The sequence below is a fragment of the Saccostrea echinata genome, unplaced genomic scaffold (genome assembly GCF_033153115.1).
Source record: "Saccostrea echinata isolate AGI-Se365-2 ecotype Australia unplaced genomic scaffold, CSIRO_AGI_Sech_v1 ptg000023l, whole genome shotgun sequence".
In the NCBI taxonomy this organism is placed as follows: domain Eukaryota; kingdom Metazoa; phylum Mollusca; class Bivalvia; order Ostreida; family Ostreidae; genus Saccostrea; species Saccostrea echinata.
In genome coordinates this window covers 12,654,500-12,681,617 of record NW_026889772.1, presented here as the reverse complement: position 1 = coordinate 12,681,617, position 27,118 = coordinate 12,654,500, and the positions used below count along the sequence as shown (strand labels likewise).

At 33.9% G+C, this 27,118-nt stretch overlaps 2 protein-coding genes across 2 annotated transcripts; one reads left to right on the top strand and one right to left on the bottom strand.

The window, feature by feature from the left end:
• Window positions 1–19: 19 nt before the first annotated feature.
• Window positions 20–10,926, bottom strand: LOC133191209 (CCR4-NOT transcription complex subunit 11-like). Its single transcript, XM_061326946.1, has 12 exons — window positions 10,865–10,926; window positions 8,788–8,893; window positions 8,274–8,408; window positions 7,940–8,056; window positions 5,292–5,345; window positions 5,050–5,165; window positions 4,469–4,622; window positions 3,955–4,161; window positions 1,664–1,743; window positions 1,427–1,496; window positions 1,139–1,294; window positions 20–452 (listed from the first exon to the last, which is right to left on the bottom strand). The coding sequence occupies exons 1-12, from the start codon at window positions 10,900–10,902 to the stop codon at window positions 321–323; spliced, it is 1,365 nt and encodes a 454-aa protein (XP_061182930.1). The 5' UTR covers window positions 10,903–10,926; the 3' UTR covers window positions 20–320.
• A 113-nt stretch (window positions 10,927–11,039) lies between these two features.
• Window positions 11,040–26,931, top strand: LOC133191492 (resistance to inhibitors of cholinesterase protein 3-like). Its single transcript, XM_061327243.1, has 6 exons — window positions 11,040–11,323; window positions 11,513–11,622; window positions 11,984–12,130; window positions 19,688–19,877; window positions 23,226–23,347; window positions 25,046–26,931. Exons 1-6 carry the CDS (start codon window positions 11,161–11,163, stop codon window positions 25,280–25,282), a joined length of 969 nt encoding a protein of 322 aa, XP_061183227.1. The 5' UTR covers window positions 11,040–11,160; the 3' UTR covers window positions 25,283–26,931.
• Window positions 26,932–27,118: the final 187 nt, after the last annotated feature.

Sequence of the window (27,118 nt, the reverse complement as noted above, 5' to 3'; positions counted from 1 at the left end):
TAGTAAACATGACAATAGATTACAAATGTAACTGTCGAGGTTTATTTCATTTCATTAATCATTAGAGATTTCTTATCAACAATTTGACCATAAAGTTTGTATTTTTAGATAAAAGTAAGACAGTATAACTCTTCAAAGTGCATGTATACCTCAGACACAGGTACAAGTATGTATGACCATAGACTCAGGTACACGTATGTGTGATGTCGACATTGCAATATCACAAAAGGGTACTTTGTGAGTGACATCACACACAACACGATTTTTCCTTAAGAATTCACAGTATTTCACATCAATCTCATTCACATCATTGTTGGCTGCTATCTTGATGCAGCAGCCTGCACATTTTGTGGGTCGGCACTGTCCAAAGATTTTAAAAGTCTGAATAATCCCGCTGCCTCTCGTATCCGACTGAATTCAATACAAAAGGCTTGTACTTCTATGAAGATATCCTACAAATTAAAAGTTAAAACTTGCAGGAGACATTTCATTTTTAAAAAACAAAAATCATACGTTCTCCATAAAATAATACAGTCATAAAGTTCGAAATGTTGATTCACACAATTAAAATTAAAGTGATCAAAGATTAATAAGCTCAACTCGATAAATGTTATCTTGAGGTCGACTTAAGTCTCGTACAAAGTGAATGATCAGTAAGAACCATCAGTTCAATATAATCATTATAAATCTTTCATAAAACAACCAAAAGTACATGTCACTTGCAGCAAACGTGAGCAAGGCACATATACACTGTACATGTATGAATCTCTAGATGCAACATCCACACAAGTTTAGTCCAGATAGGACACATACTGTAAATCACTTTATTTGCAAGAACTTTATTTTCATGAAATTAAGCAAGGCAATGTGCAAGCAAAAATTTAATTCTCGTGTATAGAAGTATTCCTAAAGATTACCGGGTATATGGAGCTGAGCAATAACCACAATTCTTGAAAATTTTGTCTCCCTTATTAAGGGTAAATGACTACCTCACGAAAATACGGTGTCGCGAAAATTTAGTGATCTACAGTAAGCTCATCTCAACTTCAACCTGATGAGCTACAAACATTGATACATTATTTAAAAGTTTTTTTCTTTCTCTTTCAAGTGAAATAGAAACAAGTAGATTGTACCTTACCTTGACGTCGATGATTTTATTTCTGATGAGAGACTGAAGAAATACACACACTAATCGTACAAGTCTATTCTGTAAATATCTATCACGAATCGTTTCACATGTTGAGATGCAGTTAGAAATGTATAAATGAATGAATTCTGATGGTAGTTCTACAGCCTAAAATGAAAGAAAACAATTAAATTTATATAATGTAAAATTCCTCAGGTAGGAAATGCATGCCTTCATGTTCTGTTGTGCCAAACTTTAAATCGATTAAAACACCATGTTATGGATCATTAAAATACTTACTGTTGTTAGTCTGTTGACAACCTCCATTGAATGCAGAGACATTTCCATGTTGACAAGGACAGAAAAATACCTGGGAAAATCATTATGCTTTCTTAATACAACACAAATTTTTGAGATGTGTGGAAGCTTTAACAACTTTCTCATCAAATGCTGTTTTAAACCAGAATCTTAATTACAGTAAAATACAGGTACCGGATTCTGAAATTTCAGAAGCATGCATGAAGAAAAACCACTCACTCTGTGATTTGGTTGGACTGCATCAATCGCAGTAAAACTTCTATGGCCACTAAGGGGTTATTTTCTACTAAGTCTGGAAGCTGTAAATGAATGAAATGGTACAGAAGAAAATGTTTTAAGAATAAAATCAACAAGTATGTATAATTATGGTCAATATTTGTGTTTACATGTGTATTTAAATCAACCTTCTAAAACTATGTTGTACATACTGACTGAAGTACATTAACCCTAAAGGAATGGGTCCATTATGGTGACCTTGGGAGGAAAAGTCACATACAGCTCTTATAACAGGGGTTAAACATTTAGTCTTACTTTGGCTGCAGTAAGCCCAATATGATTACCTGTAGCAGAAGAAAGCCCTGTATGTTAACTTTGGCAGCAGTAAGCTTTTTAGGTACCTTTGCTGCAATAAGTCCTTAAGCTTTCGTAAAGTAGTACTGTTCTTAAGTGGACTAACACTTTAATATTATCTTGGCAGAGGTGAACCTTTTACATAAACTTTGGCTGCAGCTTACTTAATAAAAATACTGTAATCCTTCCCAGGATAACACTTCAATGTTTCTTTACAATGGTAAGCATGTTATAGATACCCTTGTCACAGTAAGCTCCCCATGGTTACTTTAGCTGCAGTACGCCCTGTATAATTACATGTACCTAGGCAGAACTACCTTTCACGGGGTCGAGCCTTTATTATCCCCTCGCAAGGAAGTTGGAGGGAATATAGTAACACACTTGTGAGTGTGTGGGTGAGCGAGTGCATGCATAACAGAAGTAATAACTTTTGTAGAGATTGATGTGCTCTTTAGCGAGGGGATGCTCTGCCTTGCGAAGCACTTGTTGTAACTTCAGCAGTACACAAGCTTTTGAGCTATGTATATGACTTTGTATAAGTAAACCTACATTGCTACATCGTCAGGACTATAACTAATATAGTTACCCTAGTAGATGTAACCCTATAGTAATAATAGTTACCTTGGCAAGACAAGGTCTAAGATATATGTTTTTTTTAACAGGATAAAAGCTTTTCTTATTACTTTTGCATGAGAAAACCCCTTGTGGTAACCCTAGTTGGAGTAAGCCATACATGTATGTTATACCTTGCCAGGAGTAAACCCTGAAGGGTAACTGTAGCAAGAGTAAATACTATATGGTTACCTTGGAACGAGTAATTCCTATATGGAACGAGCTTAGCCACCTTGGCAACAGTGAGCACTATGTGGTCAGCAGGATTAAGTACTATGTGGCTACCTCCCAGGTACAGTATATACTCGCCTAAAAGTCAGTTTTTTGCGAGTTAAACTTTGGTCCAAAACTCTTTATCTGACTTATATGCGAGTTATAAAAAAATTGGGATTTTAGCAGGTCAAACCCTCTAATTTAAACTTTAAAAATACAACCGACTTATAAATGGACCAACTTATAGGCAAGTATATACGATACCCCATAAATAGTTACCTTTGCAGGAGATGTATCTATATGTGGTTACCTTCGCAGGAGTAAGTCTTGGTAGGATTTAGGGCTATATGTGGTTACCTTGGCGGGAGTAAGTCTTGATATAGGGCTATATGTGGTAACCTTGGCAGGAGTAAGCCTTGGTAGGAGTTAGAGCTATACATGGTTACAGTACCTTGGCAGGAGTAAGCCTTGGTATGAGTTAGAGCTATATGTGGTTACCTTGGCAGGAGTAAGTCTTGGTCAGAGTTAGAGCTATACATGGTTACAGTACCTTGACAGGAGTAAGCCTTGGTAGGAGTTAGAGCTATATGTGGTTACTTGGCAGGAGTAAACCTTGGTAAGAGTTAGGGCTATATGTTTTCCTTGGCAGGAGTAAGCCTTGGTAGGAGTTAGAGCTATATGTGGTTACCTTGGCAGGAGTAAGCCTTGGTAGGAGTTAGAGCTATATGTGGTTACTTGGCAGGAGTAAGTCTTGGTAGGAGTTAGAGCTATATGTGGTTACCTTGGCAGGAGTAAGCCTTGGTAGGAGTTAGAGCTATATGTGGTTACCTTGGCAGGAGTAAGCCTTGGTAGGAGTTAGAGCTATACGTGGTTACAGTACCTTGGCAGGAGTAAGCCTTGGTAGGAGTTAGAGCTATATGTGGTTATAGTACCTTGGCAGGAGTAAGCCTTGGTAAGAGTTAGGGCTATATGTTTTCCTTGGCAGGAGTAAGCCTTGGTAGGAGTTAGAACTATATGTGGTTACTTGGCAGGAGTAAGTCTTGGTAAGAGTTAGAGCTATAAGTTTACCTTGGCAGGAGTAAGCCTTGGTAGGAGTTAGAACTATATGTGGTTACCTTGGCAGGAGTAAGCCCTATGTGGTAAACCAATTTATTGTCCTTTTCCAGCTCTGTTAGTAATTGTTGCTGCTGGGGCAGAGTCAGTGCTCCTTTAAATGCTTTAGACATCAGCCGTCGGATCTCCACGCCTGCTGAACTACTGACACACATGGTGGTATCCCAGGCAATATTATAATCCATGTCCACTGGGTTCATCCAACACAGCTACAAAAAAAAGAAAGAGATATATAGTGCAGAGATTCTGACTGTTAACTGAGATCCATTAAGTGTTATTCTCTTTTGCAGCAGTAAAAAAATTGACTCTGGGTGCAATGTTATCCAGACCATATACTGTATGTGAACTTAAAAAGCACCTTCCTGTTTTAGTGACTTATTCATGTGATAATTCATGAAAACCGTTAATAAAATGTAAATGGACATCTGTAGTGCTAATTCATGGTTATGCCAAGCACTCAATACCAAGTCATTGGGCTAAATTTTGAATACATGTATAATAATTTATGTACAGTACCTCATCTTCAGCAATATGTAAGGGTGGGGCTAATCTGATGAACTCTGGCATCATACAGTTCTCCACGGGAGGTTTGTTCCCTGTCAGTAAGGCCTCAATAGTCTGCCTCTGTACATCAGGATTTATAACACCAGGCTTCCCAAAATGATCATAACTAAAAACAAAATGCATAAAAAGATAAAAATCTTAAGAATGCTCCCTGGTACTTGCTTTTGTGAGGAAGCAAAAATTAAATTGTGCAGGGTGACTTTGACACACATCTTTCAAAATGAAAAGTCAAATTCACATGACATTAGATGTTTTATATTAAATACTTGTATCTTGCAAATGTTGTAGATTATATAATTTAGTTTGTTTTAGCCAAAGTATGTACCAATAATTCTTCCATACCAATGCACGAGTTACATATAAAACTCTCCCTGCCATGTAGAAGGTCTGGGGCTGAGCATATGAGATCAGATTTCCCAGTACACTTATGCTGGGATCACTAATTCATGAGAACCTACACAAAGGTTTCAATTCACCCACTGGATGTTGTGTTGCAGTCATAAACATAATTGACCTTTGTTATAGCATCTCACCTTGTAGGTTTCGTATCAGGGTCAGGAACTACACATGGCATGGCTGACTTGCTCTGAGCTGGCATTTCTGATTGTCTCTCAGCCAAGGCCAGCTGTAGGCCACTTACATCAAAGTTCTATAATAAAATGTCACAAACATCTATACAACACAACTTCTAGGACCTACAAGAGGGTCATGAACTTTACATGTACATATAAGAAGGAATTTGTTATAGACATGTTCAAAATGCAACAGGACATACCTGCATGCTACTGACATCCAGTTGGATAATTTGAGTTGGTGTTTTTTTGAACATCTGTGGAGGAAAAAAAATGCATAACCTGCGTAAGCGGTTTATGTAATTTTTTCTGCAACAGCTGCAACGTTAATTCCTGTACTAGCAACCAAAGAGAGACATTTTATTGTTTATATTTATATCTGTGCAAATATTCATTCAAAATAAGATTTAGTACATGAAATAGTATTATTGATATGCATGTCACTGTACGTTTCATTGATGGAACAGCCACTGCTCCAGAAATCTGTAGAGGTGATATGCTTAAGTGGTGTTTATGGACTGATGAAGGCCATGGTTTTCTTAAGAAATAAAGGAGATAATATTCAGTTGATGTAAATATTACATGTATATTAACAAAAGTTGTCCTAACAGAATACGCCCTCCCCTCCCCCACCCCCACATACTGCAAACCAACTATTATTTGCGATTCATCAGTCTAAAATCCATCTGCAACCATTAATTTCTTGCAACTGAGAAACATTTCACATCAATATTAAATTATTGGTTCACGACAAAAAATGCTTGTGAGTAAAAGAAAGTCGAAACTCACTGATATTTCTCGCACACAAATAAAAGATGGTTTACAGTGATAAAAAACACGACGCATTAAAAACACTCCAGATTAATGCACCCACAGTTCAGAAAACCATTTATTTGCACTGTACATAGTGTGTAAGTATCACATGTTTAGCTTATGAATCACTTAGGCTATTGTAAAGTGAAAACGGGCCTAAATCCTTTAAATAATAATTAATTCAAGCATAAAATTTAGGTAAGAATCAGGATATGGAGCAAATACATGTAACATCAAATCTGCAAGTTTAGTTTGGATATCTTGAATTGGAATGGACAGACACATAGATTTCTGTAATTGATTATAGTAGCTGATAAATTACTACACCTCAAAATCATGATTCATTGTGTTTCACAATAAAATTTAATGGCACTGAAAAAAAAGTTAGTAACTTTTCAAAATTAACTTTATCTTAAATTTCATCATAATATCTAGTACTGTTTTGTAATGGGAAAAGTTCAAATAAATGATGGATTAGAAAGATAATTATTGACCATTTATACAAATAATGTGATGCAGTAATGGAAATACACTGACATGAATGTGAACATAAAATTTACTCCCCCCACCCCACCCCCTAGAAATCCCTTTCAAGTTTATCTCTTGTATGGAAAAAAGAAGGTATACTTTGTGGCATTTTAATCAAATTTGATCTTTTCCCAACAACCAAATTATTATTCAATGAAAAAAGAAACTGGAATTCAATTTCAGAAACACTATAAACACACTCTATGCACAAGTGTCATCCATTGTTAAGTGTAGTTTGTGAACTGTCACAGAGAGTATTTGATTCAAATTAACATTTATAACTATAACTTTCTCATCAAGAACATGTCTATATCAATTTTGTAAAGCTAATCAAAAGATGTTAAGTATGTTTACAGTGTTTCAAATCAAGAAATGAAAGTCTGGACAGTACTTGTACTTGCCATTCTTGGAATCTGATAAATATCAAAATCTCGTGTATACATGCAGCTCTAACTATTTAATTGTTCTCTGTGTTGTTCTTACCATTACAGTGCAGTGAGCAACAAAAGGATTAGCCTGATGGATACAAGTTCACAGAAATCATCAAATAAGTTTAGTATGATAAAATCTACTTACAGAAGATTGCACATTAAAACTCCAGCATAGTTTGAATATATTAAATGTCTAAATTGTTTTTTTTTTCACAAATGGGATCACTGGGGGAAAAGTTCTTAAACTTAGTATGCCCTTTTCCTGTGTGTTAAATAAAGCAAAAATTTCTTTATCTTTGAGTCACATTTTAAAAATGAAATAATATTAAATATTAAGGAACTCAATAATCAGTGGATACTCAGGTAAATTTAGTAAGAATCACTAAAATAAAAATTAGTAAAGCTGTAGTAATATATTTCAATTTCAAACAATTTTCATTTAATATGTATATTAATTTCAACATTTCAACTCCTTGGAAAAATACATGTAGGTAGTTTTTTCTCTAATCCCCCATCAAGTTCAAGGTAATGAGGTTTTACTTTATTTGAGAATTTCAATGCCATCAAAATCAACCTTGCTTAGATGGTCTAGCCCACTGTACACATACTGCTAGGAGATAAGGTCTGCAAGTCTAGAATTCAACCCTGGGAAATATCCTCAATCTATATAATTTAATTTTGGATGTACTGCAATTTTTTGATCAGCTGAAAAAATTACTATATAACCTGTGTTGTCTATGTCACAATATGACTGATGTCAAGAACATATCAATTCGCTTGATGTTACATTTACATTTTGTACATTTGAAGTCGTTACTGGGGGGAAATTGTTTTCTTTTTTTACATTACACGTTAGAAAATTAAGTTATAAGGAATAAATTTAATAGCTATATCCAAGTTATACTTGATAACCTAGGTTGGAACAGTTCACTCTTTTTTATAAACTGTTTCACAGTTTTTAAAGTGTAAACTGTCCCAAATCAGGTTATACAGTATAACTTTGGTAGCAGTTAAATTCATTTCATAAATATTCTGTCTGTAAAATTTTCCTTTAATATTTTAATTAAAGTGTGAAGTACCTCTTTAGTTGGACTGGAGATGAGTTGTGAGAGGAAGTATCTCTCTGCTGGGGAGATGGCTGGAATTGCCCAGTGTAAGTCAAACTGTCCTGCTTCTTGGTTTTCAGTAGGAGGGTTCTGAGTATAGTAATAACAACATAAAATCTTTATCTAAAAATATATGTATGTGTACAATGTTATACACATTTACCATGAATCTATATATAAATACTGCTTCACAACTTGCTCAGAGATGCACTGTATATGAAATTGGAATTTTTCACCAATAAATAGATCAAAATACAATGCAGTTACCATGGCAAGATTTTCAAAGAAAGAAAAAAATAATGCTTACCAAAAGATGAACAAAGACAGTGGCAAATGGATTAGCAGCTATGGGATCTGTACGGTACATCTCATACAGAAGAAAGATGGCAGCCAACTTCTGTGTAGGGTGTGGCAGTAAATCTCGATTCTGGAGCAGCAATACCTGGAGAAATCAAGGAATTATTGCAACAGTTATCTTTAAACACTTTTATATATATTGATTTTAAATTGCATAAATTCAAAAAAAAATTAATTTTAAATACTTATTCTTTTAACATTTGAACAAACTAGAACAGATGTACAAGTAAAATAAAATAAAAAGAACTATTCAAAGTCAGCTTTGCTTCATTGTGATTAATAATACCCTAATATAGGATACATAAATAATTACATATAGATGATAATAAACTACTCCAAACTACTTAGGCAATATATAATTGCATTAATCAATTTAATAAAGAATACAACATACATATGTTGTGCTGATTGACATTGCAGTGTTGAGTGACAATAAAAGAGGAGATCCCATTGTTTATACTTACAATTGAAGATCCCACTTTGAAGTGATCTTGTTTGGTAAAGTAGTGGTGAAAACCAGTGGCTAAGTTTTCAAATGACTGTGTCTGGGTGGTGTCCTCAGAGAGGACGCTGTAAATGACAAGATGTGATGGTTTAATGTACATGGTTAGGTGTACGTTACGATGCTAGTCATGCTACTGTTGTCTCCATCTAGTGTTTGGCTAATACAGGGCTCTCACACCAGTTTTTGGGACTGGGGCCGGGACCATGAAAACTGGGAAACTGGGAAAATTATCGACCTTTTGATGAAATTTGGGAAAATCATAGCTAGACAATATCCATTAAATTCATTATATATTGAGTTACTGGTGGTTGTTATCAACTAAATTTCTGTTTTGTAATATAGAGAAATATAAATAACAAGTTTAGTAACCACACATTTTACTACATGTTCTTTAATATTTGATGAAGTGACCAATTGGGAAAATTAAAACATTAAATTGGGGAAAAAGGTACCTTTCTTGAATTGGGAATGGGGCCTTTAAATGGCCCCAATTATAGAGAATTGAGAGCCCTGTAATATCCCAGTCTTATTACATATTTTTATATATTTCTCAATAGAATGTATAGAGATGTTCTGGGCATTTACAGAGCAATACTAGCCTGCACTGTAAATGCCCGGGGACTACTTTTTTGTTTGTGATGTCAAAATATATTTTCCCATCTTCCCATTCCTAATAACATACATGTACATTTGGTGTCACAAATATCCTAAAACTGTCAGCTACTTATGATGTAAGGATGTTAATAACCAGAAATTGAAAAACTGAAGAACATCTGCAAGTGCTTTACGGTAGAAAGAGAACAGCTAGGGTGAGAAATCTGGAGGGGAGCACTGTACTATGTTGCTGCCAGTTACTGTTGTAAGTGGTATATTTGTTGAATGGCCTCATGCATCCATCGGGATGTAACAGGAATTGGGTGCATCAGTTCGGTCATCCACAGGCTTAGCGGGAGGCCACAGGTTCGAATCCCAGTCTGTCTGAATTTTTCCCTGTTTATAATATTTAGTGTTCAACAACCAAACCCCAAAGTGGTTTAGTAGAGTCTCTGTGAGGTTTTCAGGATGGAAAACCTCAAGAAAAAAGGGGGAAGAATGTTTGGTGTGTCTATAGATCAATTTTCATATTTTGGCAAGGAAATCCATTTTACTTTCGCATGGCACATCTATAGATGGATCATCAGACTTTGGCAAGACCATGGGACTTTGGTATCATTATATGTATGTATATTTATATATATGTACATGTATATATTTTTGTTTTCTTGCTTTGCATGCTTTGTAAGTGGAGGGCTGCAAATTTTAACTAGTACTTTGCACTCATGGCAAATTAAGCAGTGATGGATCTTCTTGTGCCAACACCTACTTCAACACAGATCTTAGTTAATAAAGGATTAATTTCTATATCCTGCAGAGGGATTCAAATTTGTGACATATGGATCAGACTTCTTACTTTACCTTCACAACTTGCTCTAATGACAGGAGTCAACAATTTTATCAATAAAGTGAAAATAAATAAGAAACTATAAATCCTACCAGTGATCTTCGCAAAGGATTTACGCCTTCCTCATCTATTTTCACTTCATTGATAAAATTCCAACTTTTGTGCTCTAATTACTACTCCATGCTGATGCAGGACTAAATAAATAATACATGTATATATATGTGCAAAGATGCAAAGTATACTTGGTTGCTTTTGCATGGTTGTAAAATAATAAAATTCAACACCACATGTACTTGGGTCTTGGTAAATATGTATGTACCTTATTGATATGTATAAAAGTACTTTTTGTACATGTCAATAAGGTACATACATAATCATAAACCAAGACCTAAGTACCTGTGTTCAACACATATAGATGCTAATAGGGAGTTATTTCCCTTTGACAATGACTGAAATTTTCTTCTCTTTTTATTGTGTGTTACCGTATATTTACCGATACAACTTTGTTAAGAAAAATAGAGGGTATTTCAGTTTTACCATGGCACAATTTATGCGAATTAGAATTTCATATAAATAGAAATACAAGAATATTTACCTGAGCAAAGATGCAAGTTCTTTCACGGAGAGCGCCATCTTGAAATTCAGAGACAAATCTCGCGTGATTTGATGATCATTGTTTTCATTCAGTGCCGTAACAAAGTGTTGTGCATATTAAAATCAACTTTTTCTGAAAAGTTTGAATACCTTAAAAGAAATTCATTAAGCAATTCCCTATAGATAGGCTAAAATAGGCGATTGATTATTGATCACGTGACCAATAAACGTTATTTGGCAGTACAGACGATTTTGTTGACATTAGTTATTTGCAGGGTTCCTGATTGAAATAAAAATATGGCTTTGATTTCGGGTATGAGTGATGTACGGGTTATAATCACAGTAGTTGCCATAGGAGGATGCTTACTGACTCTCTACCCAAAGGTCTTCGCCCCAATAGTCATGAACTTGTTTGGAGGAAGAACAAAAGACAGAGGAGTCCATAACAATCAGCCAAAAAGTAATTTAATCCAGAAGATTTTAGCTTCGTTAAATTCCAAACATTATGTGAAAAATATTATTGTATTATTGAGCATTATGTAATTTTAGGATCAGTTATGCTGCTCGACATGTAAGTGATGAAACCTCGGATGATGATGTTTTTGTTGATGATAATTTAACCCATTGCATTTATTGTTTTGATATTCAGTGCCCCCAAGAGCTCATCATCCACGTGGCCCTGGAGGAGGAAATGAAGGAAATCCTCGTCCGACAGGGATGCCACCTAATATGGATGCAGAAATTGAAAGACATATGAGGGTATTTTAATTCATTCAAAGCAATTATCATCGATATATATATCTGGGATTTTGATTAATATGTATTTACAGATAATTTGATTTAGGCTCTATATCCTTGCTCATTCCAGTCAGATGATATCCATAAGACATATTTATTATAAACTGTAAGACATACATGGTCCTGTCATATGCCATGACACTCTGAACCATGGCAACAGCTATATACATGCAGGTGTTTAACGCACTGAATATTATACAGACCGTAATGAATAAGATTCAACATTGTTTCTTTGGGTTTGATGTTATATTAACAAGGAAACCACATATAAATATTGCAGATAAACTTTTTTCTTGCACTGGCTATTATTGTTATATTTCAGCAGGGACCACACCCTGGAATGAGACATGCAGCAGAAATGAACAAACAACAGTCAAAGACTTCTAGTGGTCGGGGAGGAATGATGGGAATGGTACTTCCTGTTTATGCTGTGGGCATCATTGGTTACCTGATATATACACTGGTCAAAGTAAGGAATTTACACAGTCATAGTTATGTCCTAGTAATATTTATCAGGGTTCTCCATCATTTGAAATTTTACTTTGTTGCAGACTTTACGTGAACCACTAATATTTGCGGCATTTTCGCGTTCAAATTCGCAACTGCAACTGAACCACTATTCATTATAGTTACAAAAGCATATACAAACAATTTTTTTTTACTCACTTATTTGTTACACAAATGTTATGGTCGTGCATATTGATTAAAAAAATTAATTAATGGATATTTAAAACAATTAGAATGTATCCATATAATACTGTACATAAAATGTACTACATGTAGAAGATAAACCAATTCAGTGTAAACCCCCCCCCCCCCCCCCCAACTTAAAAAATAAGTACGATTAAAAAAAAACTAAAATATATTTGTATCACTATTTACAAGTTGTACGTATATATTAAACCTTGATATTTTTATGTATATAACTTCATGTTTCACACATGCTCTGAAGAGCAGAGGGAATTCTGGTCGATCATTCAATCTACAGTAAAGAATGTTTCCACTTAAGCATATTGCCATGGCCCCTTTTTGGGACCCCTCTAACATCATCTAATTAACTCAAATCTTAATTATTTTACACCTAATCCATATTTTGTTATCTGTGTGGTACATTACTTGCAAAAATTTTTACATTGAAAACGGCACTTTAATTTTATTAAAGGTAATTAAAAATGCCCACTAGTGGGTGTTAATTTCGGAATGTTGCGCTTGTCCGAGCTGGGTTTTAATTGTGTCTCATTAATATTCGGAGTGGGCGGAGCATTTCATCGATCGATTGAAAACATGTAATAGCCAGTTATATAATGGTTTCTGGGAACTACTCAGCAGGATATAATGAAAAAAATATACACAAAAGTAAACAAAAAGAACATGTTTAAACTTCTCAAGGATTAAGCCAGTTTTTTTTTGTTTTTTTTTGTTTTTTTTTCCTTTTTTTTTTGGAAAGAGGGGTGCGAGGGAGGATCTTGAAGATGTACATGTACTCCCTCCCTAAACCCAGATTTTCTCCCATTTTTGGTAGGTTCTGGTAGATCCTAGAAGTCGTATAATAAATAAACAAAATCTAGCAGCTTACTTAAAAAAACAACAGGTGAATGACAGGTTACTTTTGTTTCGAAAATATTCTTAATTTTAAATAGGGCAAGTTGCGATCGCAATTTAAGAAACGTATGTGGCATATACGTGGAAAATCAACACTAGATAAACCAGACCAACTTGTACATGTAAACACACATTTCACATTATTTTAATGGAAAAAAAATATAAAAGAAAAACAACTTATTCTGTATTTTCAAAAAGATTAGTGCCGTATCGAATTTTTAAAATAATATGAAACCCCCCCCTTCTCTATCTGTACTTAAGTACAGTAAATACTGGTGTACAGAATAACAATACAAAGCATTTTTTGCGATGCTGTTGTGATATTTAATCACTAAAACAATTTTATTAATTATATATCTGCTTGTTTGTTTTGTTTTGTTATTTTTGTTATTTTTAAGGTCTTCCGTTTTCACGGAAGACCTTATAGTGATTCTACTGTTTCTTCTTCTTCTTCTTATTTTTTTTTTGACCAAATTTTGTGCAGGCGTTTTCTCGAAAACTATTCATTGGTTCTCCGTGAAACTTTCAGGAAAAATTAGTCATTGTATGAACTTGTTTCATCACAAGAAAAATTTGGAAAATTCCATTTTGGTTCCAAGTTACGGGCAATATCCTGATTTTAAAATAAAATTTTGTCGCCCCTTTTTTTCAAGAATGGCTAAAGATATGAACTTGAGACTTATTGGAGAGCATAGAACGTGACTTCTAAATTTGCAGAATTGCATTTTTGGTCGTCGTCGGCACTTCCGGTCGTTTATGGAAGTGATCAAAGAAATCATGAAATTTCAACTTTCTTTTTTTAAATCAATACTTACATCACATTATTGCACCTCTTTTGTAGTTTCGAAATATGTTAGTCCCACCGGAAACAAAAACGTCAATTTCCGGTTATAAGAGAAAAACTACATAATTTGAGTATTTTTCTTTCCCATTAATATCCTTTGTAGTTAAAGTATTTGAAATGAATTTTAATTATGTTATTTAGACTGCAAATATCTAGGGTAATGTCAAATTTCTTTGTAAAATTCACTTCCGGTCGCATGTTTTCCTGTCCTCAAACTGAGAAGTTGTCTGAGCAAGATCTCGAAAATGGTAAGAGATTTAGACGAAAAAATTTAATTAGCAACAGACCTTAAGATGTAGGCAAAACCATTTGGGTTAAGATCGTCAGCCAATCTTCCGGTCGTCACAGGAAGTGATCACTTTATTGCATCTTTTTCGCAGATTCGAAAGATGTTGGTCCCACCGGAAACAAAAACGACAACTTCCGGTTATTAGAGGAGAACTACATAATTTGAGTATTTTACTTTCCCATCAATATTTTTTTTCTAGATAAAGTATTTGAAATGAATTTTAGATATGTTATTCAGACTGCAAATGTCTAGAGTAATCTTTAAATATCTTTCAAAAATTCACTTCCGCTCGCGTGTTTTCCTGTCCTCAAAATGAGTTGTCTGAGTGAGATCTCAAAAACAGGTGAAAGATTAAAACACCAAACTTTTATGAGTGATAGACCTTGAGGAGTAAGCGAAACCATTTGGGTTAAACGCGTAAGTCGTCACTTCCGCTTGTCACGGGAAGTGATCAAAGAAATCAAAATTTTATCTTTTCTTTTTTAAATCAAAACTTGCATCACATTATTTCATCTCTTTCGCTGTTTTGAAATATGTTAGATTCCACCGGAAACAAAAACGTCAACTTCCGGTTTTATGAGATAAACTACGTTATTTTTATATTTAACTTTCTCATAAATATTGCTTATCGATAAAGTACTTGAAATGATTTGATGTATGTTGTAAATACTGCAGATATCTAGAGAAAAGTCAGAGACTTTTTTAAATTCACTTCCGGTCGTGTGTTTACCTGTCCTCAAAATTAGAATTTGTTCTCACAATATTGCTCGGCAACAATGAACAACTGAAGTCTAAAACTTTCAGGACTGATAGTCAGTCATCAGTTTATATGAATCGTGAGAAAATCTTGTATCGCTGTTTCTTCCGGTCGTGACAGGAAGTGGTGCAAAAAAGTGACTGGTTAATGGTTAGCACGTTGGATTTTCACGCTGACGACCAGGGTTAATTCTCTAGAGTGTCTGAATTTCTTTTATCACTTTTTCAGCTTGAATTTTCGTATTTAATTTCTGAATCTAACGGAAGACCTCTCATTGCTCGCAATGAGTTTCTAGTTTTTATTATTATTTTTTTTTTTTGTCCAAGTAAGCTTTCCAGTGTTAAACAATCTATCCATACTTCTACCCCGTGTACCTATATTTTTACAATCAAAAACATTTTGAGGAATGATGCTATTACTAAGATATAGACTATGCCTTGGAAACTCATTGAGCCCCCAAGCGAACCCCTAAATCCAAGGACTAAAACTAAAATATCATTACATTTTGACCGATTTAAAATTCCATTACCCTCATCTGTCAAATATTTCTTATGAATGGTAGCATCATTATTTTTTTTGTCTTCAAATGTGGACCTAATACCTGAACAATATTAATATCCATTGGATGCCACTATTAATCATCGTTTCATGGCCGTAGGAACCGGGGGGGGGGGGCACAGAGCCCCCCCCCATAATTTTGCTGATATATAGAACACTATAGAAAACATAGCTACCATACACTTGTGCCCCTTCAATAATTACGTCGGATGCCCCCTTCCCCCAATTTTTTTTTTTTTTTTGCTTGTCAAGGAATTTTTGGTAGTTGATAGTGCCTCCAACTGAAAATGTATGGCTGTGCCCCAAAAACTGAAATTGCTTCCTACGGGCATGGGTTTTACCAAAAAAGGAATTTTTTACATACCTAAGAACTCCTTTGTATATATTGAATGAACACTTCTGAAATCAATATCAGATGTATGTTTTAAGGAGGCTGGGGGGTCAACAAATTAACCACCAGATTTAACTTAATTTTTTAGATATGATTTCTTAAGCTGTCAACTATCATTTGGCAAAGAAAAATTTCAAAAATTTTAGTTTTAAAATTTGATCATTTTCTATACCTTCATATGGAGCTCTTCTTCTAAAGGAGATCAATATAATCTAAAAATGGCCACAACCCCCCAGCCTCTTTAATTTAAAGAATATTTTGTTAAGAAAAGTAACCGGAATTTACTCATTTAGTAGAAGGGTCAGCCTATTTTAGCCCTCTCCCTACATCAAGGTCAACGTAAATACATAATTGATGTAAAATAAACAAAGCAAAAATGTAGAAAATGTACCAAAAAGAAGGGGTGAGGAGAAAAATTAAAAAAATACTAATAAGCAAAATTACAGAGAAAAATAGGCAAAATTATAGGAAAAAAATACCGGTTTGGAAATATTCAAAAATGTTAAATTACTTACAAAATAATGAATATTTTAGCAAAACTTGGCACTACTAAAAATACTGGGAAGAAAAAAATAATTCGATGTTGATCAATTGAAAATGTAACGGTCTGCATTGCTAATCGCAGCGAAAGCCACGTGATTTATTGATTTTTTTTGTATTCACAAAGTTACCCGAGTCCACAAATCATGTGATAAATTGGAATATTTAACAGGTCATAATGAGGTCAATGACATGTAAATACCCGTGAATAGTAAAGTGTTTTGTACCTTTTTTCAAAAAGTTTACCCTGAGCGCAGAAATCTCCTTTAAATATGATGAATTTCCAACAGTTATACACCTTCTGTCCTTTTGAGGAATTTGGGCAACAATGCGCTCACCATGTATTATGGCTTTAAAAATCGGAATAACTTTGAATATCAATGAAGATTCGTGAATTGCAGTGACCCCTCTTACAAAACACAGTTTCGTTCTTTATTTTCATGGACTTTTAATTCCTGTAATTTCGCAAAGTTGCGATTTAGACATAGAAGAATCGCATTATTCATCTATTGGGGCTATTTTCTATACTTTAATTTTGCGCAAATTACCGGGGGCCACGTTTTGTACACTAAGTGCAATCATTCTTTGCCGTGATTTTTGTCAGTTGATCGAATTACAGAATTTTAAAAAAGAAACATATGATAATAAAATACTTTTAGGGGTTGCCTTTAAATTCTTGAACAATACATTTACATCCATGAAATGATTCCAATACGATGTTTGACTCACATCTGCAGTGCCAACATGATACTAGAGATGACCATGTGGTTCTGAAGTATAAAGACATGTATTCATAATAATGTTTTAATTTTTTTCAAAATTTGAAATAATATTTAAAAATGCAACTAGCAGTTATACGGTTACATGGAAGTGTGAAAACAAATTATTTGTCTTTGTTTCTTCATGTGTAAAGTCCAGCGGGGTCTAGGAGATAATTGATTCTGCAAGGTGAAGCAAGACAAAGTGCCCTAATGAGGAGATAATTAAGGACCTTCTATAATAATAATAATAATAATAATAATACTTTATTTAAAGAGGGTAACCCGATTAGTGCAAAGCACTAGTCTTCCTCAGGGCCCTCTATGCATGTATAGTACAAATATAAATACAACAGTATAATAATCAGAAAAATACAAGTATATGACATAGGTGAAATGCATTTGAGAAAAGTATATATCATTAAAACATAGAAACAAGTTACAAATTAAGAAATGTTGTGTCCATTGATGATAAATTTTTCTACATTTTTACGAAAGGATTGTGAAGTTGATGAAAAACGTACATGTAGTGGTAATTTGTTCCATAAATGAACGCCTGAATATTGAAAAGAATTTTTAAACATATTTGTTCGATACTTTGGTAGACTAAGGTCATAATTGGATTCAGAACGTAGGATATAATTATTAGAGGAAATGAATTCAAAGGAGTCTCTCAGATAATCAGGTGCCATACCATGAAGTGTTTTATAAAGCAATGTGTATTTGTTAAAATCTATCAATTCATATATAGTCAACCAACCAAGTTTCACAAATAATGGTAGTGATGGAGCATCTGGTGCCACAACTAATATAATTCTGGCTGCTCTTTTTTGTAATTTAAAAACTCTTTCTATGCCAGCACCTGGAGCATTGCCCCAAATAGTCAAACAATAATTCAAAGAAGGCAGAATATATGCATTATAGAAAAGTTTTCGTGTGTGTAATGGGAGAAATTTTTTGATTTTACGTAATGTAAATAGTTTATATGTCAAGGACTTGCAAACAGAATCAATATGACTATTATAGCGCAATGAATGATCAATATGTACTCCTAGGAGTTTTTCTGATTCAACATTTTTAAGAACTTTGTCTGATACACACAAATCTAGTTTTGAAGATGTTAACTTAGATTTTCTATGTTGAGTTCCCATAAGCATACATTTTGTCTTATCAATATTCAACATCATTTGATTTCTAGAACACCAGTTTTCAATCTCACACAAATCATCATTTAGGGCATTTTCAATAGAATGCACATTATTATGATATGTATGTAAAGTTGCATCATCAGCAAACAAATCAATATCTGTATTATTTACATGTAGAGGAAGATCATTTATATACAGTAAAAATAAAAGTGGCCCTAAAATAGAACCTTGAGGCACACCTGCTGTGACGGGCAAGAAGTAAGAGGAATATGTACCTAGTTTTACACATTGTGTCCTGGAGCTTAAATAGAGGAAATATTTTTTGGACATTGAGAAAATTATAGTGTGTAAAGGTGTAAGTGTTGAGCTTATCTATCACATTTTCAGCATAGGGTGCCTTGCATTTACCCCCAGGAAAAATGTTCAAAGACAATGAAGTACTGATGAACATAAATCACTGTTGTTTACTTAAGTGGGCAAAATATCTGCAAATGAAGTATTCTATCTATTCACCTTGGCTTATTAAAGTGTTATGAATGCTTGATTTGATCACAAATTAAGTAATAAATTGTCCATTTCAATTTATTTTATTCTTGATCAAAGGGCAGATCACTCTATTTCCATAAAAATACCACAAAATCAGAACTCTCTAGTGTGCAGTGTATAGAGGGCTCTTAAGTGCTCTGCCTTAAAAATTGAAAGACGGTAGATTTGTTTGATTAAAGTCTCAGTGAGAGAGAATTAGTGTTCTGAATATCTGATTATCACAGATCTTACTGTGTCGCAAAATTTTTACTGTGTCGCAGGTATAAAATTTGAATTGTTACTGTGTCGGGCCCGACACAGTAAAACAGCTCATGGAGAACCCTGATTTATGAATTGTCTTCAATTTAGTTTATTTCTTGAATATTGCTTTTTTGAAACACAATGTATTAGGCCACTTAGTGGGGACTGAGTGCTGGAAAATACGTATCTGTGAATAAGCATTAGATTTTCCAAACTTGAGAGAGAGCTTGATTAGTAATGTAATTATGTTCACATAACCCCAGCAATCTGAGGACATGCTGTCTTTGGGACTTCTTATGCATGAAAAATGTATGTTTAACATTCTAATTGAGGTATTCAAATCATTATTTCAGGTCTTTAACAAGAAGAGTAAAGGGGAATATGACAAAAAGCCTGGGTATGGGAGGGTGAAAAACAAAAGCCCAAACACATCTGAGGAGAGTTCTGTAGTGGAGGAGGCATCATTAAGTGATCTGAAGGAGAGCAGTGCTAAACTGTCAGAGCTGGAGAATCTATTAGCTAAAGCAGATGATAAAAATATAAGTAAGAAAGCAACTCATTTTATGTGAATAAATTTGCACTTGATGTCTGCAGTAAAACAAAGAACAATTCAACATACACAAAAAATCTTATATATATATGTAGATGTACAAATTTCTATTTTTAGGTCACCTAAGTCACTCAGGTGACCTATTGCTATCCGTTCTTGTCCGTCGTCTTGCGTTGTGTGTTAACATTTGAACATTTTTAGCTTCTTCTCTGAAACCGCTTAACCAATTTCAACCAAATTTGGCATATAGCATCTTTGGGTGAAGGGGAACAAAAATTGTGAATTTCATGGTCCTTGCCCGCCTGGGGCCTGAGGGGTGGGGCTAAAACCACCAAAAATAATGCAATCTTTAAAAATCTTCTTCTTTATGCCTGGACATCAAGCAGTCAAACTGTTGGCATGATTGTAATAAGGATTGAGGCCTCAACCAAAATTGTGAAATTCATGGCCCCAGGGTCAGGGGTTCTGGTGTTAGGGCGGGGCTCTATTGATTTTATAGTGAAAATGCATTAATTCTTTGAAAATCTTCATCTCTGCTCCTGGGTATTAAATAAAGTAATAACTAAGTATGTAGTTATGAAAGCATGAGTGCCTCTTCCAAATTTGTGAAATTCATGGCCCCAGGGTCAGGGGTTCTGGTGTTAGGACAGGGCTCTATTGATTATATAGTGAAAATGCATTAATTGTTTGAAAATCTTCTCTGCTCCTGGGTATTAAATAAAGTAACTATTAGTAAGTATATAGCTATGAAGAGCAAGAGTGCCTCTTCCAAAATTGTGAAATTCATGGCCCCAGGGTCAGGGGTTCTGGTGTTAGGGCGGGGCTCTATTGATTATATAGTGAAAATGCATTAATTGTTTGAAAATCTTCTTCTCTGCTCCTGGGTATTAAATAAAGTAACTAAGTACATAGTTATGAAGAGCAAGAGTGCCTCTTCCAAAATTGTGAAATTCATGGCCCCTGGGTCAGGGGTTCTGGTGTTAGGGCGGGGCTCTATTGATTATCTAGTGCATTAATTCTTTGAAAATCTTCTTCTCTGCTCCTGGGTATTAAATAAAGTAACTAAGTACATAGTTATGATGAGAAAGAGTGCCTCTTCCAAAATTGTGAATTTCATGGCCCCAGGGTCAGGGGTTCAGGTGTTAGGGCGGGGCTGTATTGACTATATTGTGAAAATGCATTAATTCATTGAAAATCTTCTTCTCTGCTCCTGGATATTAAATAAACTAACTAAGAATATAGTTATGATGAGTGAGAGTGCCTCTTCCAAAATTGTGAATTTTATGGCCCCACTGTCAGGGGTTCTGGTGTTAGGGCGGGGCTCACTTGATTATATACATGTAGTAAAATTGCCTTAATTCTTTGAAAATCTTCTTCTCTGCTCGTGGGTATTAAATAAAGTAACTAAGTACATAATTATGATGAGCAAGAGTGCCTCTTCCAAAATTGTGAAATTCATGGCCCCAGGGTTGGGGTTCTGGTGTTAAGGCGGGGCTCTATTGATTATATAGTGAATATGCATTAATTGTTTGAAAATCTTCTCTGCTCGTGGGTATTAAATAAAGTAACTAAGTATATAGTTATGATGAGCAAGAGTGCCTCTTCCAAAATTGTGAATTTCATGGCCCCAGGGTCAGGGGTTCTTGGTGTTAGGACGGGGCTCTATTGACTATATAGTGAAAATGCATTAATTCTTTGAAAATCTTCTTCTCTGCTCCTGGATATTAAATAAACTAACTTGAAGAACATAGTTATGATGAGCATGGCTGCCTTTTCAGAAATTGTGAATTTTATGGCTCCTGGGTCAGGGGTTCAGGTGTTAGGGCGGGGCTCTATTGATTATATAGTAAAATTGCATTAATTCTTTGAAAATCTTCTTCTGTGCTCCTGGAAATTGAATAAACTAAGTACATAGTGACGATGAGTTATGATGAGCATGGTTGCCTCTTCCAAAATTATGAATTTCATGGCCCCTGGGTCAAGGGTTCTGATGTTAGGGCAGGGCTCTATTGATTATATACTGAAAATGCATAAATTCTTTCAAAATCTTCTTCTCTGTTCCTTGGTATTATTCAAACAAAGGAAGTGCATGGTTATGATAAGGAAGAATTTCTCTTCAAAACTGTGAAATTCATGGTACCTGGGTCAGGGGTTAGGTGAAGGGGGGGGGGGGGGACTCTATTGATTATATATTGAAAATGCATAATTTCTTTCAAAATAAATTATTTTTTTTCTACTACTGGTTATAAAGCAAAGAAACAAGTGTATAGTTATGATGAGCAAGGGTGCTTCTTCCAGAATTGTGAGTTCATGGCCCCTGGGTCAGATGTTCTGGTGTAAGGATGGGGCTTTATTTATTTAATAATATAGTAAAAATGCATTTCTTTGAAAATCTTCTATGCTTCTGGGCAAACAAAGTAGAAGTTTTAATATGCAAAGGTATTTTTACCAGAATTTTGAACACCTTGACCATTTAGTCAAGTGTCCTGGTTCTGCCCAGTGTTCTATTAACTTGTATTCTGCTGAGCAAAGTTATACCCCTTTGCCATTCACCTTTGATAATTAATCACTGTAAACAATGTATTTGAAAGGTTAATAGAATATGAGAATTATGCAAGAATATTTATTGTAAAATAAAAAAAAATTACTTTCACAGTTTTAATGATCAGGTAGACTTGGAAGTAATAAATGAATAAAATTGAGACAAAAATAACTTATCTTTTTAAATGTTCTTCAAAGGCCAAGAGAGGCCAATGTGAGAGGTTACAATATGGGGTTAAAAAATAAACATTTTGTTAAGTAGTCTGCATGGTAATAGTGATAAATGGGGGACAGATAGATACTAGACCAATTATTTTGTTGATGCTAATCAAACTGTATTTTTTGCTTTTGGGCAACAAAACTTCATTTATCAGTTCATGGATCCTCTAAATTGTTGTATTGTACTCAGGTGTCCGTTAAGGCCCTTGAGCCTCTTGTGTTTCTCATCTCAACTTGATTTGTCTCGACTTGATTTTGATATACAGTTTAACTTTGTTATCTCAATCACGAATATATCGAATACCAAGGTTATGTCGAAGCCGCATGGAAGTTCCAACTACTCTATATCATGTGTATTTATTTTAACCTTGTTATCTCTTATCCTTGGATATCTCGGAGTTTTTTCTCGATCCCATCAAGATCCTAATAACAAAGTTTGACTGTACATGTATATATTGTACAATACTCTTTGAAAAGATCCAACATCAATTTTACGTAATCAAGAAGCATTTTCCTTAGTAATTTTATGGTGGTCCTGAAGCAAGCTCTTATTGTGGACCCTTCTGTATTGATTATATTAGGTGCAGATGAAATGAGAGCTCTTCAAACAAGATTAGAAGAAACAGAGAAACAGATGGCCAGGATTCTGAAAGCCATGCAGACAGTGTCCTCAAAAGTGACAGATGTCATTGAATCCAAAGAAGTAAGCAGTACATATATATTATGTAAATTAGATAAATATAAAGGAACAAGTGCAGTAAATGTACCATGGCTCAAGAAGAGTGATATCGGATGCAAAATTGAATGATACTAGTATTCATATTAAAGATGGATATTTATAAACTTGTACCTGTATACTGACGTATATTTATTAATGATCTATATTACCCCCCTCCCCCAGTACTTTTATAAGGAAATTTACAAAAAACTTTTAGCTTATGTTGTGATATATAGCATGTGAATGTATCATTGCAAGATTATTTTTATGTACCACCATGACTCACTTATGACCTTGACCTTTGACCTCAGAGATAATAGTCAAATTACTATTTTTTGAGTAAGGAAGCTTGTACAGACTGAATTTATTTATTTTTTGACCTACTCTTATGATAATGGATATGTAGAATTACCAATAAAAGATAAATTGTCATGATCCACATATAATCTTGACCTTTAAAATTGATGTCAAAGTACAAACATGTAGTTGTATTTTAGCAAGTCTCTCTGGAATAAACTTTTAGTGATCAGTTGTGGCCAATCATTAATTGATCAAGCCAGAAGCACCTTACAAATCGGTGTAACTACAGAATATTTTGTTTGATATGGATTTGCAACTGTTGTAAATTTTTCATGACATTTTTCATAGCAATCACTTCGAGATGCAAAACATTTGTACTGTCAGATGTTTTCTCTATGTGCACAAGAATTTTGTTCACTTCTGAAACAGAAGTACACCCTTTCCTTTTGGGACAAATTTTAGAATGTACTTCAAATATGCAGGTAGTGTTTGGGGGGAAGTTAATTCATGAGGTTATTGTTACTGTTCTGAAGATTCTGTGTCATTTCTCTTACTTTTCAAAAAAAGATTTTGGAGAAGGAGTTAACACATCTGAGTAGTATGTTTTCAGATCAATTCTTATAACAGGAATACTTGTTTATCTTTTAGTCCAGGATTATTCTAAGTGGAATGTGAATGTATTGTCTTTTTATTTTTGTCAAGGCTTTCAGTCAAAACCAACCTATGACATTGACCTTTGTTATCACTCAGGCCTCAACATTAAAATTTGTCTGTCTGTGTCCAGTTTATTTTGTGATCGGATAAGTCAATCTCCAGATTCACTTGTCTGATCAGACAAGTTTCCATAAGGGAATATTGTGAACATGAGAAGTAATCCCCACTGAATTCATTAAAGACTGATTTTTTCCAAAATCACAAACTTCAAATCAGACATGGATTTGGTTAATGGAAGAAGACAATCAAGACGGTTACAGACAGTGCTACTGTATCTTACGTCAATAATGTTTTTATTTTCACATTAAACAAATCATTACACTCAATATTTTTTTGAACTACTTCATTCTTGAAAATAATGTTCTACTAATTCCTTAATATCTGCTCAGAGATGGACAAGTATTCTATAAATTTGGATAAGTAAGTTTTGTTGGCAATTTGTCCAATGGGCAAGCATGTATTTTAGGTAATGTTGAGCCCTGTAACTGTCCTACCAAAATTTTTTTGGGCCAGATTTTTTCTATCTTTCAGTCTAGTTTTAATATATTGAGGTTGTTGCTTAAAAAATGTCTTGACCCATAATGCCCCTTGGACTTTGAATTAATTGGAAGTGGAGACATATTTCTTTGTGTTCTAAAACAACAATTCTAATTTTCCATCGTTTGGCAGGAAAATGTAGATTCTGACGATAAAGTAAATAGTGACTCTGAGGAACGGTCCTCACAGCAAGGAGAAGAGAGTGAGGAGGAATCTGAACACGCTGAGGACCAAAAAGAAAGTAAGACTCCAAAGGAGAAGGACAAAGAGGAAAAAGTTATTCTTTTGGATGGACAGAAGGACAAGGATTCTGAAGAGGAATCGGGGGTTCGCCAGAGAAAAGTCCAAGTTGAAGAGAAGGATAATTGAGGTTTTTTGGGGGTGTAAATTTGGTGATGTGCAATTTTTTTTTTTACAGATAGTTTATGTTTTGAATAATCAATCAATACAATTAGAATTTTAGAATGCTTATGTCTGTCAGATCTCCTTGAAGATGATTTTGAAATTTTACATTAACAACTAACCAATATTTTAATTCTTGCTTAACACACTGTAAGTACAAATTAAGGCTAAGTCTTAATACATGTATGCTGTAGGAAGTTTTAGAAACATCTCTCTTTTTTTTTTAAATTTTTTTTTATTATATTTGATTAAGATAAATAGGTGATTGGTGTATGGCTTGTCACTAATACAAATATTGATGCTCAAGATTTCTCAAGTATTATGCACCAAGAATTGTTTGATTTTGCAGTGTGTTTGCACATTTCAAGTTTTTATAACTACCCAAAATGTGATGCTTTGTTATGGTTAATAAAATTTTTGTGATGGTCTCATGTTTTGTATTTGTTGGACTCAAAAAATATTAAAATTGTTCTTTAAATCTTCAAATGAGAAAAGTTTACATTAAAAAAAAAAAATCAATTGTGTGGTTTAAAACCAATAAATTATTGTGATACAAATGGGCTTTGATGATCTTTCATCTGATTGCATTGCCCATTGATATATTTTAAATTTGAAATACCATGCATTATGTGTTTGTGTTCATAGCAATGATTATTGATTTTTTTTGTATTTGATATTGGAAAAAATACAACAATGTATAATTTTCCTTGAATAGAATCTCAACGTGACCAAATAGATTTTTTTAATGTAACAATTATTACTGCACCATACCTCTAGCTAAGTTTGTTCTTCCTCTGAAATCACATTTGTCTAACTTGTGAAATCAACAACTGCTTTATATACAAGGTACATCATTAATCTCAATTTTATTTATCATGTACATGTATTTCAATGTTAATTGAGTACAAGGATTGATCAGTTTTTCACATTAAGTCTTTGGTGTTATTGAATGATTTGTTAATGATTACAGTCAGTATATTCAGTATCATTAATAACTCATTATGTAGAAGGAATATATTAAACCAAATATAAGATCAGGCTCCAGGATCACGAAACAGACTTAGACTTAAGTCAAATTTATAATAGTCTGTAAAATGTTTATTAATTACTGAATTAATCGCTAAATTTGCAGAGAACAACACTTTAGTGAAGTTAAGAAATATTTTAATTTTGGTCTACTTCACTTCTACAATATATTAGTACATCATAAAGATTTGGACTTAAGCTTAAGATGTTTCATGATCCCGGGGCCAGGTCTTAACTTAACACCTTGATGTACCACATCCAGTGATATTGTTCATAGATGATCTTACTTGATTTGTTGGTTCTATTTTTCTGTGTTATGATGTAATTGTTCCATGACAACTACCTATATTTAGAAGGATATGTACATATGTAGTCCCAAAGACCCTTTATTTAAATACTTTACATTTTATTAAATACATGTATTTATGTGTTTTGAGATTTCATTTCTTTTGTTTACACATTTTTATTTTCTTTGTTTTGTCTACTGCTTTATTTACATAAAAATTTTACACTTTATCATAAATTATTCATATTTAACACTCATGTAATGAAGGTGAATTTAACATGTAATAAAAATGTGTTAAAATTTATACCAAGTGTGTAATTTTTCCTAAAATCTTCATTCAGTTTACATGTACGAGTATTTTTCTAGACATTACATGACACTGACCCAGTACTTGGCATTTATTAAACATGTTTGGTTTAGGTACTGCAAGTGCTTTAATCTGATATAGATGTTCACACAGTTGAACTCTGGTATCTTGAACATTCAATCTT

What these genes read in the sequence shown, in the direction of transcription:
- LOC133191492 (XM_061327243.1), top strand. Translation starts at nt 11,161, where the DNA reads ATGGCTTTGATTTCGGGTATGAGTGATGTACGGGTTATAATCACAGTA. An exon ending in CCATAACAATCAGCCAAAAA is followed by an intron (nt 11,324 to 11,512) that starts GTAATTTAATCC and finishes TTTGATATTCAG; the next exon opens with TGCCCCCAAGAGCTCATCAT. An exon ending in TGATATATACACTGGTCAAA is followed by an intron (nt 12,131 to 19,687) that starts GTAAGGAATTTA and finishes TCATTATTTCAG; the next exon opens with GTCTTTAACAAGAAGAGTAA.
- LOC133191209 (XM_061326946.1), bottom strand. Translation starts at nt 10,902, where the DNA reads ATGGCGCTCTCCGTGAAAGAACTTGCATCTTTGCTCAG. An exon ending in GAACTTGCATCTTTGCTCAG is followed by an intron (nt 8,894 to 10,864) that starts GTAAATATTCTT and finishes TGTCATTTACAG; the next exon opens with CGTCCTCTCTGAGGACACCA. An exon ending in TAGGGCTTACTCCTGCCAAG is followed by an intron (nt 1,744 to 3,954) that starts GTAACCACATAT and finishes ATTCATTTACAG; the next exon opens with CTTCCAGACTTAGTAGAAAA.